General features: G+C 36.0%; 1 protein-coding gene across 3 annotated transcripts in view; it reads right to left on the reverse strand.

Moving 5' to 3' along the window:
* DIAPH3 (diaphanous related formin 3) overlaps positions 1-13467 on the reverse strand; it is a 459782-nt gene that overhangs the window by 283229 nt on the left and 163086 nt on the right. For all 3 annotated transcript variants that reach the window (XM_054586406.1, XM_054586404.1, XM_054586403.1), the window contains 3 exons: positions 7931-8035; positions 4510-4809; positions 3818-3932 (listed from right to left, as the gene is read on the reverse strand). In XM_054586406.1, coding sequence (XP_054442381.1) covers positions 3818-3932; positions 4510-4809; positions 7931-8035 — 520 coding nt within the window. The remainder of the gene's footprint in view (positions 1-3817; positions 3933-4509; positions 4810-7930; positions 8036-13467) is intronic.

Here is a 13467-nt window from a genome sequence, read left to right on the forward strand (position 1 = left end):
CTGTTAAACCTGAAACTTCTCCTTTGGCTAATGGTTTGCTGATGGATGGGTGTATCCTTTGGCATCTGATACTCGCTGTCCTTTCATAAAACGCTTTCCTGGTTCATAGATGTTCACTTCGACCATTTTTCCCATGAATGTGGGGTTCTTTGGCACTAAAACCTTTTCATAGAATTGGTTGTGTGCAACATAAAACTTGGAATCAAAAGATTCAATGTTACTAACATTGTCCTTCACCAATCTTAAACTTAGAGAAAGGTTCCTGTATTCCTTCAGATATGACACTGGCACTTTCCAGCTGAAGCAATCTTACAGATGTCACAGGGAGATAAGCTTCAAAAACAAAATAAGTAAAATCAAACTGAAAAAAAAAAGGCAAAGAGATGTAATGAAGAGCAACATGAATAAAGAGGAATGTGCAAGCTCTCACCAAGAACATCGTGCAATATCTAAGAGAGGCTGGGGCAGGGTGGGATTCGGGAGAGTGAGACCCATTTTGCAAGAGAAAACCTCAGGAGAGAAGTGATACAGATTAAACAAGGTAACAAGAGGACGACCCAGCTCATGGACCAGTATACCACAGGGGGTCTAGAGGCGGTGTAAGTCCTTCTTCCTTTACTAACTCTCCGGGTACAAGAACTCTGAAACCTAAAAGTCCCAGAAACTTGAAATACTGCCTTCTGTAAGAAAAAAGTACCTTGTAACAAAAAATAAAAAATGTGTAACAGAAAATTTTAAGGTTCTATTTAAATGACTGGAATCAGCTCCGCTTTCTTCGCCCCTATTTCAAATGCTTAGCATGCACAACGGGTTGGCATCTACCATTTTAAATGCCTGGGAAGGAACATCTACCTCTGTAATCAGAGAAATCGCCTTCGTTCCTCTTTTTAAAAAAATTAATTTATATCCCCTTCACCTGTTTCTCAAACACCACCCCACCCCCACTGTCCCCCTCTGGCAAACCGCCAGTCTGTATGCATGAGATTTTCTTTCTTTTTTTTTTTTTTTAAGATTCCACATACAAGAGAGCACATATTATTTCATTTAGCATAATACCTTTGAGGTTCTTCCATGTTGTCAAAAATGCCCCGATTCTTGGTCAAAAGAATTACTAAAAAAAAACAAAACAAAAACAACAAACAAACAAAAACCCTCAGAGAAACCAATTTCTCTAAAAACCCACAAAACACTGGCCATCTGAATCCTTTGAGCCTCCCTGCCAAGTTGTGAGGCAAACCAGTGATGAAAATCAACCAGCAGAGAAGGCCTCTACTTTTCCCTTTGTGCTATGGAGTGGAGAGCAACTATATTTCTACTTTGCACTGAACAATAAATAAGTGACTAGCTTTAATTTTGAATTCTGCAGAAATTACACAATTGACTCAAAGAAAGTAACCTTTGGAGACATAAGGGGCTGGTAAATGTTAACATTTGGACCTAGTGCTTCAGCATCCACCCCCTGAACAGAGGCCCGAAAGAGCCACCTGTCCACTCCACCAGCCCCTGGTCCTGTCTCAGCTTCCCAGACAGCGTTCTCATGCCTTCCTTTCTCATCTTTGCTAGAAAATAGAAAATACCTATACAGAATCCTGACTTTCTGACAGCAGCAATAAATGGCCTTTTCCAATAAGGCAGGACTATTAGTCATGCCTAAATAAAGCACTCTCAATTGAGGGTCCTCAACTAATGCTTACTAGGAATTATTCTTTAAAACTCAGACCAAAAAAAAAAGTCACATTTACAGCCCATCTCCTGTTGGCACTGTGAAGTGTTGGGATTGCCCAGGGCTACAATCCTGGGCTTCCCTATCTTTTCTATTCACCATGGAGATACCATCCACAGTCACAGAAAAAAGAAGGTACCATTTAAAGTGAGAAAATAGAAGTCATAGGCTTCTGCCAGTCTCCAAGTCAAAAGAGAGAGAGATTCAGGGCAGAGGGGACAGCATGTACGGAGACCAAGAGGGATGCAAGTACATAATATTCAGAAAATGCTCATCATTTCCTCACCTTAACCTCTACAACTGGTGTTAGACTGAGCAAATACAGTGGTTTTTTTCCAACCTTGAATCTCAAGGCTAAAGTTAGATGACTTAAGAATTTTTTAAAGGTTCAATTATTTCATTTAGGGCTAACACTGCAGCTAAATTAAAGACATGCTAACAAGTTTCCCTTTTGAGCCTCATTAATTAAGAAAGTAATCAGATAAAGATGGGAAAAAAAAGGAGAGTAGCTGGATGGCAGTATTACTTAAACAGCTTTTGGGTACCTCCATTTGCACCTACTAGGAAAGCAAAGGGAAAAGTAATCAATTCCAGATTATGAAATCTGAAATTCTGAAGTCTTTTACATGCAAATACATTTTAACTGCCATATATTTGCCTTGATTGCCTAAAGAGTACACTAATTTTATTCAAAGAAAATCCTGATTCTCCATAATCAAAAGGTACAATTAAGACCTGCTTACTTCACAAGATTTCCTAGGGTAAGTTTGCAGAGAAAATTCCCCATTTTCAAAGATCAAAATATATCATTTTTACTATTTTGGTCAAAACCAATAATGCTCATAAATACCTGCTAAAGACTTTGGATTTAGCACACATTCTAGAAAACCACCTTAATTTACAATTACCTTTTAGTGTACCTAACTTACAATTATTTTTTAGAAAGAGTGTCTAATTTACATTTATATTTTAAAAAGCATTTCAAAGAAACATAAATGATTTTTTATTTTTTTGGTATCAATGAACATCCCTGAGCTGCTGTGACAATCAAGTTAAAACAAATACATAAAGCATCTAGTGTGGTGCCTCGCACACAGTAGGCATTTTAAGAAATCAAGACTTCCCATCTCCATTCAGTACAATCACGCCCCTCCAGCTCTCTCTCCATGCTCCATGAGCCCAGGGATATAAAGAATATAAGTCTGTGGGTCCCTTCTTGAAAATTAAAGGTAATCACTGATCTAAAACCAATCATGATCTATAATAGTTAAAAATTAAAGTTGTCCAAGAACATGTATGAATGACTCATGGACACTGACAATGGGGAAGGGACTGACTGTGGGCAAGAGGGGTGGGCTGAGTGGAGGGGGGTAAAAGGAAACAAAGAGAAATTGGGACAACTGTAATAGAATAAACAATTTTTTAAAAAAGTATAAATGGGTATCAGCCTTAAAACAAGTGATGCTGACCTAGGAAATTGATGAAATAAAATACAATTTACAGACAAGAGTGATATCTAAATATAATTGTTTTATAAAAAATCAAAATTACAAAACAATTTTAAAAATAAATTCCATTACTTTTAATGAAAAGATCTTATAACTTACCCATTTACTTTTGTTTCACACAAACTTTTAAAATACTCTTTAAAACTGCTATTTCTATCTCATATGATTCATACTAATTAAACTGTGTGACAGTCCTTGTAATACTAAATATTAAAATCTGACTAGAGGAAGGCTCACATTTTGCTTTTGTTTATACTATTCCTCATTGACAAAAAAAAATTTTCATGACAAAATTCTCTCTAAAATTATGTTCCTTTATGAAAATCTAACTTAGAACACCTTCAAAAAATGTACTATATAGAAATTTAAGTTTTGTCTCAATCATCTGCGTTTTAAAAATTGCTTATTTGATATTCTAACAAAATTTTCTTCATAAAGATTTCTTTTTAATAAATCATGTATTTATCCATTAATAAAGTAAAAATATACCTAGGACTCTTAAAATAATGCTTTTTGGTAGTTAATACATAAAAAGTGGCCATGTTAAAATATTAAAATACAAAAAGAACCAAGATATTAAACTTACCTTTTTGTTGGCAACAAAATGTATTCTCAAGTTTACAAAGCAAATCCACATTTTCATACTTGTTTTCATTTGCTTTTATCCAGAAACAGTTTTCAGTCATTTCTTGAGGTCTGATCTGCAATCAGAGAGAAGAGTGATTCATAAATAGATGGGTGTTTTCATCTGTCCCAGAGCAACCATTACTTTCTGACCCTGTGGCCCAAAGCCGCCAGCCAATGTTTGTGAAGTAATCCCTGTATGATTTTTCTCCAAACTGTGTTCAACCAAACACAATTTCTGCAGGAAGTTAAACTTTTATTAGGGAAAAAGTTGAGGATTGAAGCTGAATGAAATGAAGTTTGTTTCTCCTCAATTATATTTCTCATAGTCTTTAACAATGCTCGTGTGCACTATAACTCTTCAAGCCCAAGATACATTACACAGCATTTCCCAAGGTTATGTAACCAACTAACATTGACTCCCACCAAATATATAAACTAGAAAGCCTTAGTCGAGAGCAAAAGGCTTTGTTTCAACATGTACAAGATTTTTTTTTTTTAAAAAAGGCTGTTTATTTAAAATCACTTTGAATAGGGTTCTCATTGGAAATTATACATGTTAAAACAAAATTAAATCTTGATTTAGGTAACAATATGTTTTCTTCCACTTATTTATTTATTTAATTTATTTAATTATTATTTTAATATTTTTACCTTTAGCCAGTTAAATCTTCTCATACTGAGTTCAGGTTTAAATTCTTTCTTTGGTTTTAACCCAAATGGCAGGGTAGGTGGAAGGGAGTTTCCACCACCCAGAAGTCCCAGGGGAGGTGGTGGAGGCACAGGACCACCGAGTGGCAACGGCATTCCTGGTAGTGGAGGGGGTGGAGGGGGCGGAGGAGGCGGAGGGGGCGGAGCAGGGGGTGCCACAGGCGGAGGAGGTGCTGGGTGCCCAGTTTCATTTTCTTTTGACAGCGGCAAAGAGGTATATATATCAGCTGGCAAGGCACCAAACTAGAGATAAATAAAAAAAACAAACAAACAGACATGACTAAGAACACTCTGCAGAACATGTAAAAATACACTTTCCTTAAAAATAATGTATTATTTTAAATAAAAAAAATAGAATATCAGTAATTTCATGTGGTTTAACCTAAAAATTCCAGTGGTTTACTCCCAGTTTAAGAATTACAACTTTTCATAAAAATGTTATCCGAAGAAATATTCTCCATGTTGAGGGAGTCGTGACCATCCAGGTAGAGACGTCGAGGAGGGAAATGGGTAGATGGATCTAAAGATGTGAAAATCAGCAGATTCTAAGTGATGGTTAAAGCCATGGGAAGTGGAGTTCACCTAGGTACAGAGTATGGAGCAGGAGGAAAGTTCTATGTACAGAATTCTGCAGAACACTGGCATTCAAATAAGTTTAAAAAAAAAAAATCCAGGGACTTAACTAGTATTGCCACAACATGCCTTTGCCCTTAAGGGAAAAAAAACAAAAAACAAAAAAATCCTACAATTCTTAGTAGGACCTCCAAAGACATGTTGTGATCTGGAACAGGTCAAGTGACTTGCCTCTACCATTCTATGCATATACCAACCTCATTTCAGTTTCAGGTTCCTGGCACATGTTGTTCCTTGCACCTGGAACATCCTCCTCACCCGTACCTTTCAATCTTAGCTATCACATCCCTTTCTCAGGAAAGCCTTATCTGACCACTCATTTCACACGAATAGTACCTTTTACTTCTCCTCAACAGCTCTTACCAAGAGTGTTTCATAACCATTTACGGAATCATTAGCATTTATTTTTTTGATAGATTATAACTCTATGAGGGAAGTAACTATGCTTGTACAACTATTTTTTCCCCAGCACCTGATGTTGTGACTGGCCAATGACAGCCACTGAAGAAATATGTGTAGGGTAAATGAATTAAAGACAAGAGGGAAAAAAAGGCAAGCACAGGGTCATAAGTCAAAAGTGAAGAGAGTTAACCCCCGTCCCCTAAAAAAGGGTATTCTACAGCATCAGATGTCACACAGAAGCAAGGTAAAATCAGGAGTGAAGAAGAGACAAATATGGACACTTTCTATCCTTATGTTCCATGGCATTGTAAGAATTTAATAAATGTATTTTGATTGTCATAAAGAAGTTCTGGGTTCATAAGGAATTTTTGTGATGTGATTATTTTCCTGAAGTTATTAACTTCAATCCTGAGCCACACACATACATGCATATAAACTACCTTGCAAACGGTACACATTCAATAAGTGTTAATTAATCATTTTCCGTTTTATGGCACAATTATGAGAAGTAGATCATGTATAAAAATCTGAAATTGACATCTCAGATCAGTACAAAGAAAAACTGTCATAAAAACTGAAACCACAAATTAAAGAATATGCCTTATCAAAAATATTAGTGTTATTCTGGGTTGCTGTGATCTTGGATAGCACTGCCCTTTGAATGTTAAGGATGTATGTATACTAAAGCCACACTCAATGCACATTTTGCAGTAAACTATTAACACCTTAAAGCAAGGCTCTGGTTGGATTTCTGCTCTAGACTGGTTTATTTGATAATACGGTTGACCTGAAATATGTTGTTCATGATGCCAGACACTGTGACTATCTTGCTCACCATTATATCCCCCACATCTAAAAATGCTTGGTTGTTAAGTGACTAAATAAATGAAATCAAAGATAATCGAGCATATTTTACTCATAACCTTCATAATCAGCACAGCTTTCATCAAAGTATCTTGAGACAAATGCACAGATTTCACAAGAAACACACATTAATTCGAAGAAAGAATCTGTCAGTTGTTATTCAAAAATGAATATAGTGGCCAATATTAAGTCCCTAATTCCAGACCTTCTTTTGATAGCCATAAAAACATGTGACATAATTGTCCACAATTTTTACAACATAGGATTTAATCTGTTTCAAAATATAAATTTATTACCATTTTATATAAAGGCACAGGCAGCAATAACATATCCAAAGATGGAGAATATGTTTTTTGGAAACTAGAACTTTCTAGAGTACATTTATAAGGAACCCTTCAACTGGGAGAAATTAAAAAGAAAAGAAAGTCTTTAAATTTATATTAGCCCAGATCAGGAAAAACTTTTGATAAATATTTCAACCATTGTCTATAACTCTATCTGAAATATAAAACACAATCAAATGTTCCTTTTAATGCGAAAGACAAAGACCACCTGGGAAACATAAGAAATTTAATAAACTGTTATTCTGTGCACTAAAGAAAAAAAGAGATAATTGAGAATAATTTAATTGTAGGTAGGAGCTTTTAATTTTTTTCATTGAACACTACAGAAAACTCTCCTTAGGGTATCTTCAAACAGCCTTTGTATCAAAACTATCTACTAAGTATCTTTTTAAGAATTGCCAATAATATAGGAAATAGTATATCAATATACAAAACAGTATGCCTGAGACCATTTCAACATAACCATAAATTAGAATAAGGGGAAGATAGTAAAATGATACTAATTGCTCATCGTCCTATATATAAATCTACAAGAAGAAATTAAGCGATGAATATTCTACCTCCCTATCTTCATCCATTTAAAATATGTAGATGATGTATTTCTTGCTCCCTAAAATGTTTTATGTGTAGAGGGTGTATGTGAGCTATCTGCTTCACAATCCAGATTTGCGCGCTCTCTCTCTTCCTTTTTTTTTTTTTTTTGTCATGTTTTAAATCTGTTTACTTTTGGAAATTGAAAAATTATCAGAAAATGTTCTCATTCAGCTAGAGGTTATCTTCCACTGCAAGGTACCCATAGTCTGAAGGTGTTGAAAAATAAATAGCTAGAGCAATAATTTCCTGTAGTAGGATAAAGATCAGTGATGAATGACAAACTTAAGATGAAAAGAATTTTTACTCTTCATGCTTAATTACTTAGGAAATATGACATTATGAACAAAACCCAAATGAAACATAAGGAAGCAGATCGGTTAGTAAAAGTTTAAACATTCCTAAAAATGCAAATTGAAAAAAGTGGCAAAATAGTTTAAACATGTTGATGCTATGAAGATATTACAAGACCTTTGATTCCCCAGTAAGCTTTCAATACTGAAGTTCACTCTGGATAGACTGTATTTTACCTGAGATTTAAAAGCTTGTAACTCTGCTTGAAGCTCATTAATCTTTGCCTCTTTTTTCTGCAATTGAGCCTGTGTTTCTTGATGGTCGGCAAACTCTTTTTCAAACTGAAAAGAAAAAAAAAAAGGAGAGAGGAGGAGAGAGGGAAATAAAAAGTACTATTTATAGAGAAATATGACTCTAATCATCTGTCAGTAGAACATAAACTTTTATGAAAGGAATGGTAGATTTTTGCTAGGTCACCCGCAGCCTTTCTCTTAAGTCCCCCCAAATCATTTGCAAGCAGGCAGACAAAGCCAGGGATGGAGTGTGTGACCTTCTCCTCTCAGCAGAGGAAACTGGCCCATAGTTATCTGCAACCCTGGCATTTTTCTTAAAAGTCCCTAAATATCATCGTGACTTTGTATAAAATAACAGAGAGAAAAGCATTGTACTGAGTTCTCTGACCTCTACCTGAAAAAATGTGTACTTGAAACTTACCTAAAGTTTATCAATATGACTTAAAAGAATTCCATATTAATATGTTTTATTAATACATAACTCTATTATATTAAAGCAACAATTTAAGAGGACAAAGTCTGTTTTATTTATTATTAGTCTGTTGGAGAATAATCTTTGGGAGATTAAGGATAAATTAATCTTTCAAGTCCTTAGTGAGAGGAAAGTAAACGATAAAATTTGGTGAATCATATGAGTTTTCAAATTTATATAGCCACTCATCACAAGTTCCCATCTTGAAATTCAAATAGCTTACTAACATTATGACTGAAAACCCTCCTAGTAGAAGTAAATTTCCAACGGGGTGTTGTCTCATAATCATTAACAAATATTTGACTCTTTTAAAAAGGGGAGGGGGATCAATCAGTTAAAAAATAATGCAACGACTTCACAAATGTAGACTGAAATTTTCAAGCAGAGACAAACCTCAATAAGAAAAATAACAATAAAGAACTCAACAGTTTACAAAGGGCTATATGAATCTTATTCTGTCCTTAAGAAAAAGAGCCAGTTCTTACCATGCAACTAGTTGGTAAAAGATGTGAGATTAGAAACCATACTTCATGTTTTTAAAGTCTGAGTTATTTAGATGAAACCACACTACCTTCCTACAATTAATGTTTAAATCATGTTTTACAGCTTTTTAATAGTCTTTATTTTATTTACTTTTATTAGTATTTATCTTATGCTGAATTTACTCCTGGGCCATAAGCTTGTGTTTCTTCAGTTTCTTCTGGGATATCCTTTTCTTCTGTGCCATGTTCCCTTCTGGTTTAGGAACAATCTGAATCTGCTCTTCTATCAGGAAGGACCATCTCAGCGCTACAGGGAGAGCTGTGTAGGCGTTACTCTGCCCATGAGCTCTGTAAATTCTATGTATCATTTTGGGAGCTTTGTTCACCTGGATGTGCTCAATGACCAGAGAATCTACACGTAAACCCTTAAGCTCAGCATTACTCTCCGCATTTTTAAGCATGTGCAGCAAAAACTCAGCACTCTTGTTGGGCTCCAGCCCCACTGTTTGGCCTGGGCAAACCTACCAACTCTGCCATTGCAAGGATGGAGTGGTACACATTGCTTCTTGAAAGTGACATCTTTCAGATACTTGGTGGCTTTTCGAATATACATGCCCTTGATGGCCTGGGCAGTTTCAGGAGCGTTCTTAAAGAGAACACGAAGATTTGAACCTCTTGATTAGCGTAGTTTTGTGGGGTTTTCTGGGTCAAGTGAATAGCAAGCCATTTTCAGAGTTCAACACTAGTCAATTTTGGGAAGAGTAGGCTTTATTTTTAAAGCCAAAATAAGCACATGTGCACTTTATCACCAAAACAATGAAATAAGAAATATTATTACAATTCTCATTACAGGTCAGAAAAGTAAATCCCAGACTTGTGATCCTCTCACTCCAGCTGTCCTCTAGCTGTCGCACACACCAACATTACCACGCCTACCACCATTCCTACAGCAGCTCCTCCAAATCCTTCCTACCATTAATAATTTTTTTAAAAAATATGAATCTTAAATCTAATAAAATAACTAATTTACAAGCCGAAGCATGCTTAGATCGCAGAGGATAACGCAAAGCGCTCCTGTCACCGAGAGACTCCCAGGGACAGGCTAAATCAATTGTCTTTGCGCCTCTGTTGCACCGTGAACCTCTCTGGCCTTTTGTCCTTTTACTTACCCCAAATCACTATATTATTATTTTTGCTTCAAAGCCAACTTCTTTAAAGAGGGTTCTCACACCATGCTCACTTTTCTCACCCGTGACCTTCATTCACTGCATTATCCACTACAACTTAGTTATCATTCTTTCATCTAAAAACTACAGCTTACTTGTCCTGGTCAGGTTGCTCAGTCAGGGCACATACTTAGATTAGGGGTTCGATCCCAGATTGGGGCCTATATGGGAGGCAACCAATCAATGTTTCTCTCTTCTCCCTCTCTCTCTCCCCCTCTTCCTCTCTCTCTCTTAAATCAATAAAGATATCCTCATGTGAGGATTTTTTTTAAAAACTTCAAGAAAAAATAGAAACTACAGCTTAACAAATGTCAAATCACCTGGCCTTCTCCTAGCCTCATCTTACTTGATGTCTCCATAGCTGTGCTATTTAATAAGGTAGCCACTAGCCATAGGTGGCTATTAAAGTGTAAACTTAACTAAAATCAAATAAAGTTAAAATTTTAGGTGTTCAAACTAGTCATATTATAAGGACACAATAGGCACGCTTGATTGATAGCTACTGTGTCGAACAATATAGATTACAAAACATTATCATCATCCCTGTTCTAAAGCATAAATGCTTAAAAATATGCTCCTATGTCTGCATATTCAATCTCCCTTCCCCGGCATGTACCACGCAGCACACTCCTAACCCCGCCTGCTCCCACCAGTTCTTTGTGTTCCACCTCTGTAATGCTGTCATTGCACTGGACTCTTTCCTCACCCCTCTGCTGCACTCAGACCACATTTTTCATAAGATGCTATCTTCCACACCCATGTGCTTCAGTCACCATTCTTACACTAATGGCTTCCAAGTCCCTGTCAGTAGCTCAGCTTCTCATCTGAATTTCAGCGTGCACATCAGTCCATAAATGTATTTTCAACTGCTTAATGAATATTTTTCAAGATAAACACAAAAACAATATTCTCAAAACCAATATTATCTTCCCCCTACATTGTTTTTGAATGCTGCTGCTCTCTCTAAAGGACCTCTCTAATGACGTGTCTCTTTTGCCCTTAAACCCTCTTCACTGACTTTGTTGAAAAGGCAACACTCACTAGCTTAATATCTAAGAAACCTCTGGAATCTGGCCCTAAACTACCTATTTCCCATTATACAATAAATGGCTAATAGCACGCCTATGTGTAACCCTCTGAGTGGGAGGTGCCAAAGGTATAGAGTTGAATAGAATATGGTCATTGCTTTTAGTAAGCATAGCGTCTGATGACAAAGTACAAGCAAACAACCTAAAACCTGTAAAACTACTGGCAATAAAGACAGAGTTGGTGAATGATTCCTGGAAGGAGGATGTTTGATTCCATGTTTGAAAAACTTGAGTAGTTAGTAGAGAAGCACAAATAGCACTTCAAATAGAGGAACTAGCATTGGATGACAAGCAATCTCTTACAAGCGTGAGAGCAAACTGCAGGGGAAATTGTTGAAAAGGGTTTTGCAATAAGCCAAAATGTTTTTTCTTTTTCCTAAAATCCATGGGGAGCTATTAACATATTTATAATAAGAAAATAGCAATCAAATTTGCACATACAAAAACCCAACCAGCAGCAAGTGTGAAAGCACTGAAACAGAAATACTAGAGGCATGAAACGAGTTTAGGGGCTATGGCAGTAACCCAAGCAGGAACCGAAGGCCTGTCTGAATGAGGCAGAAGACAGGATAGTGGAAAGGAGATAAAGCAAAACGTTTTTACAGAATTCAAGAAAGTTAGTGTCTGAGCGAATAAAGGACATGAGTGAGGGACTATGTTTAAGATGACTATGGTTGGTGTTCTACAAGATGAGGATATAAAATGTAGGATGAGGATATATATGTTAGGGCATGAAAAGGTAACTTTGGTTTAGGAAAAGTTAAGCACCAGATACCTGCAAGAAATTCACAGTTTATGCATGGCTCCTCCTTGGTATCTCACCTCATTACCTCTCACTGATCCACCAGGGTTCACATTAGTTACCACTTCCCTGAGTAAGTCTTCCCTGGCCATCCAAGACCAAGTGAGGAATACAGTCAAACCTGGGTGCTCGAACACCTTGGTTATAGAACAATTCGGTTCCCAACCAAGTAGTTCATGGAAAAAAATGTCTCGGCTATCTAACAAAACTTTGGGTCTCGATTCTCTGCCCAGCAACCTTTTCATGCTGATACATGTATGATCAGTCACGTTGTCTCTCGGGTGACCAAGGAGATTTGATTTTTGAACAAATTGCTCCTCTAATGGTTTTCTGGAATAAATTAAGTTCGAGAACCAAGGTTCTACTGTACTTCATATAGGCTTACACACCACATAGGGTTTTTCATACTATAGCAATTATCACACTGTAATATAAAAATATTAAAATGTAGTATCACACACCTCAATAACACTCACTAACCTGGAAGTTCATCAATAATAAAAACCTTTTCTATTTTATTCCAAAGCTTTACACTTATAATTAAACTCCACATATCTCTGTTGAATGAACTGATGAGCCAATTCCTGTCCAATCTTCCTTTATGAGATAAATGACTAAGTCACTATCATATATTAAAGTCCCCCAATCTCCCAACATCAAAAACCTTTGAGAGGTCTTTTTCTCTATTCTCTTTTTGATGACTGCTCAGTTAGTATTTACTGCTGTGTAGCAAAAAATAATATTAAATTCTTCTTATGAGACTAAGGATGAAAATGTCTTTTCCATAATATAAATATGTACACTGTCATATTTCATAGGCCTTGAAATGAGATTCAAAAGAATAAAGCATCGTATAGGGGAAAAAAGATAAACTATCAAAACAACTAGGCATAATTAGTACACACTTAGAGAATTTAATAAATTAATTTGGCCTTGTAGAACATACCAGAGGAAAAATATCTAGATCCTCCCCTATAAAAGGATCAGACAAAATATAAGCTTTATTTCAGCATTTTTATATCTACAGACAAATCACAGTAGCCTTGGGGATAAAATGAATATCCATTAAAGACATACTTTATAAAAACTGATATGATAGCCTCCTTCTCCAAAAAGAGTTACTAGAGTAATATTATGCTTACAATATTACATGCAAAAATGTCAAGAAACACAGTTAAGGTTGAGGGTCTGCTTAATTTCATTCCCTAGAGTAAATGTATTAGTGCATCTGTACAAGAATGTTGATAATTCAATATTCTCTATGTACTTTCTGACATTTCTGGTCTTCATTTTTCAAATTTATGCACCAAAATAAAGAATGTGTCTAGCAACTAAGATAGCTTCCTGCCTAAAGCAAAGTATTTACATGTGTCCTTATAAAGCTATCAGAAATAAGTTCTTGCTGATATA

Source organism: Pteronotus mesoamericanus, unplaced genomic scaffold (assembly GCF_021234165.1).
Source record: "Pteronotus mesoamericanus isolate MK-2021 breed Mesoamerican mustached bat unplaced genomic scaffold, CSHL_Meso_final contig_94, whole genome shotgun sequence".
NCBI classification, from domain to species: Eukaryota; Metazoa; Chordata; class Mammalia; order Chiroptera; family Mormoopidae; genus Pteronotus; species Pteronotus mesoamericanus.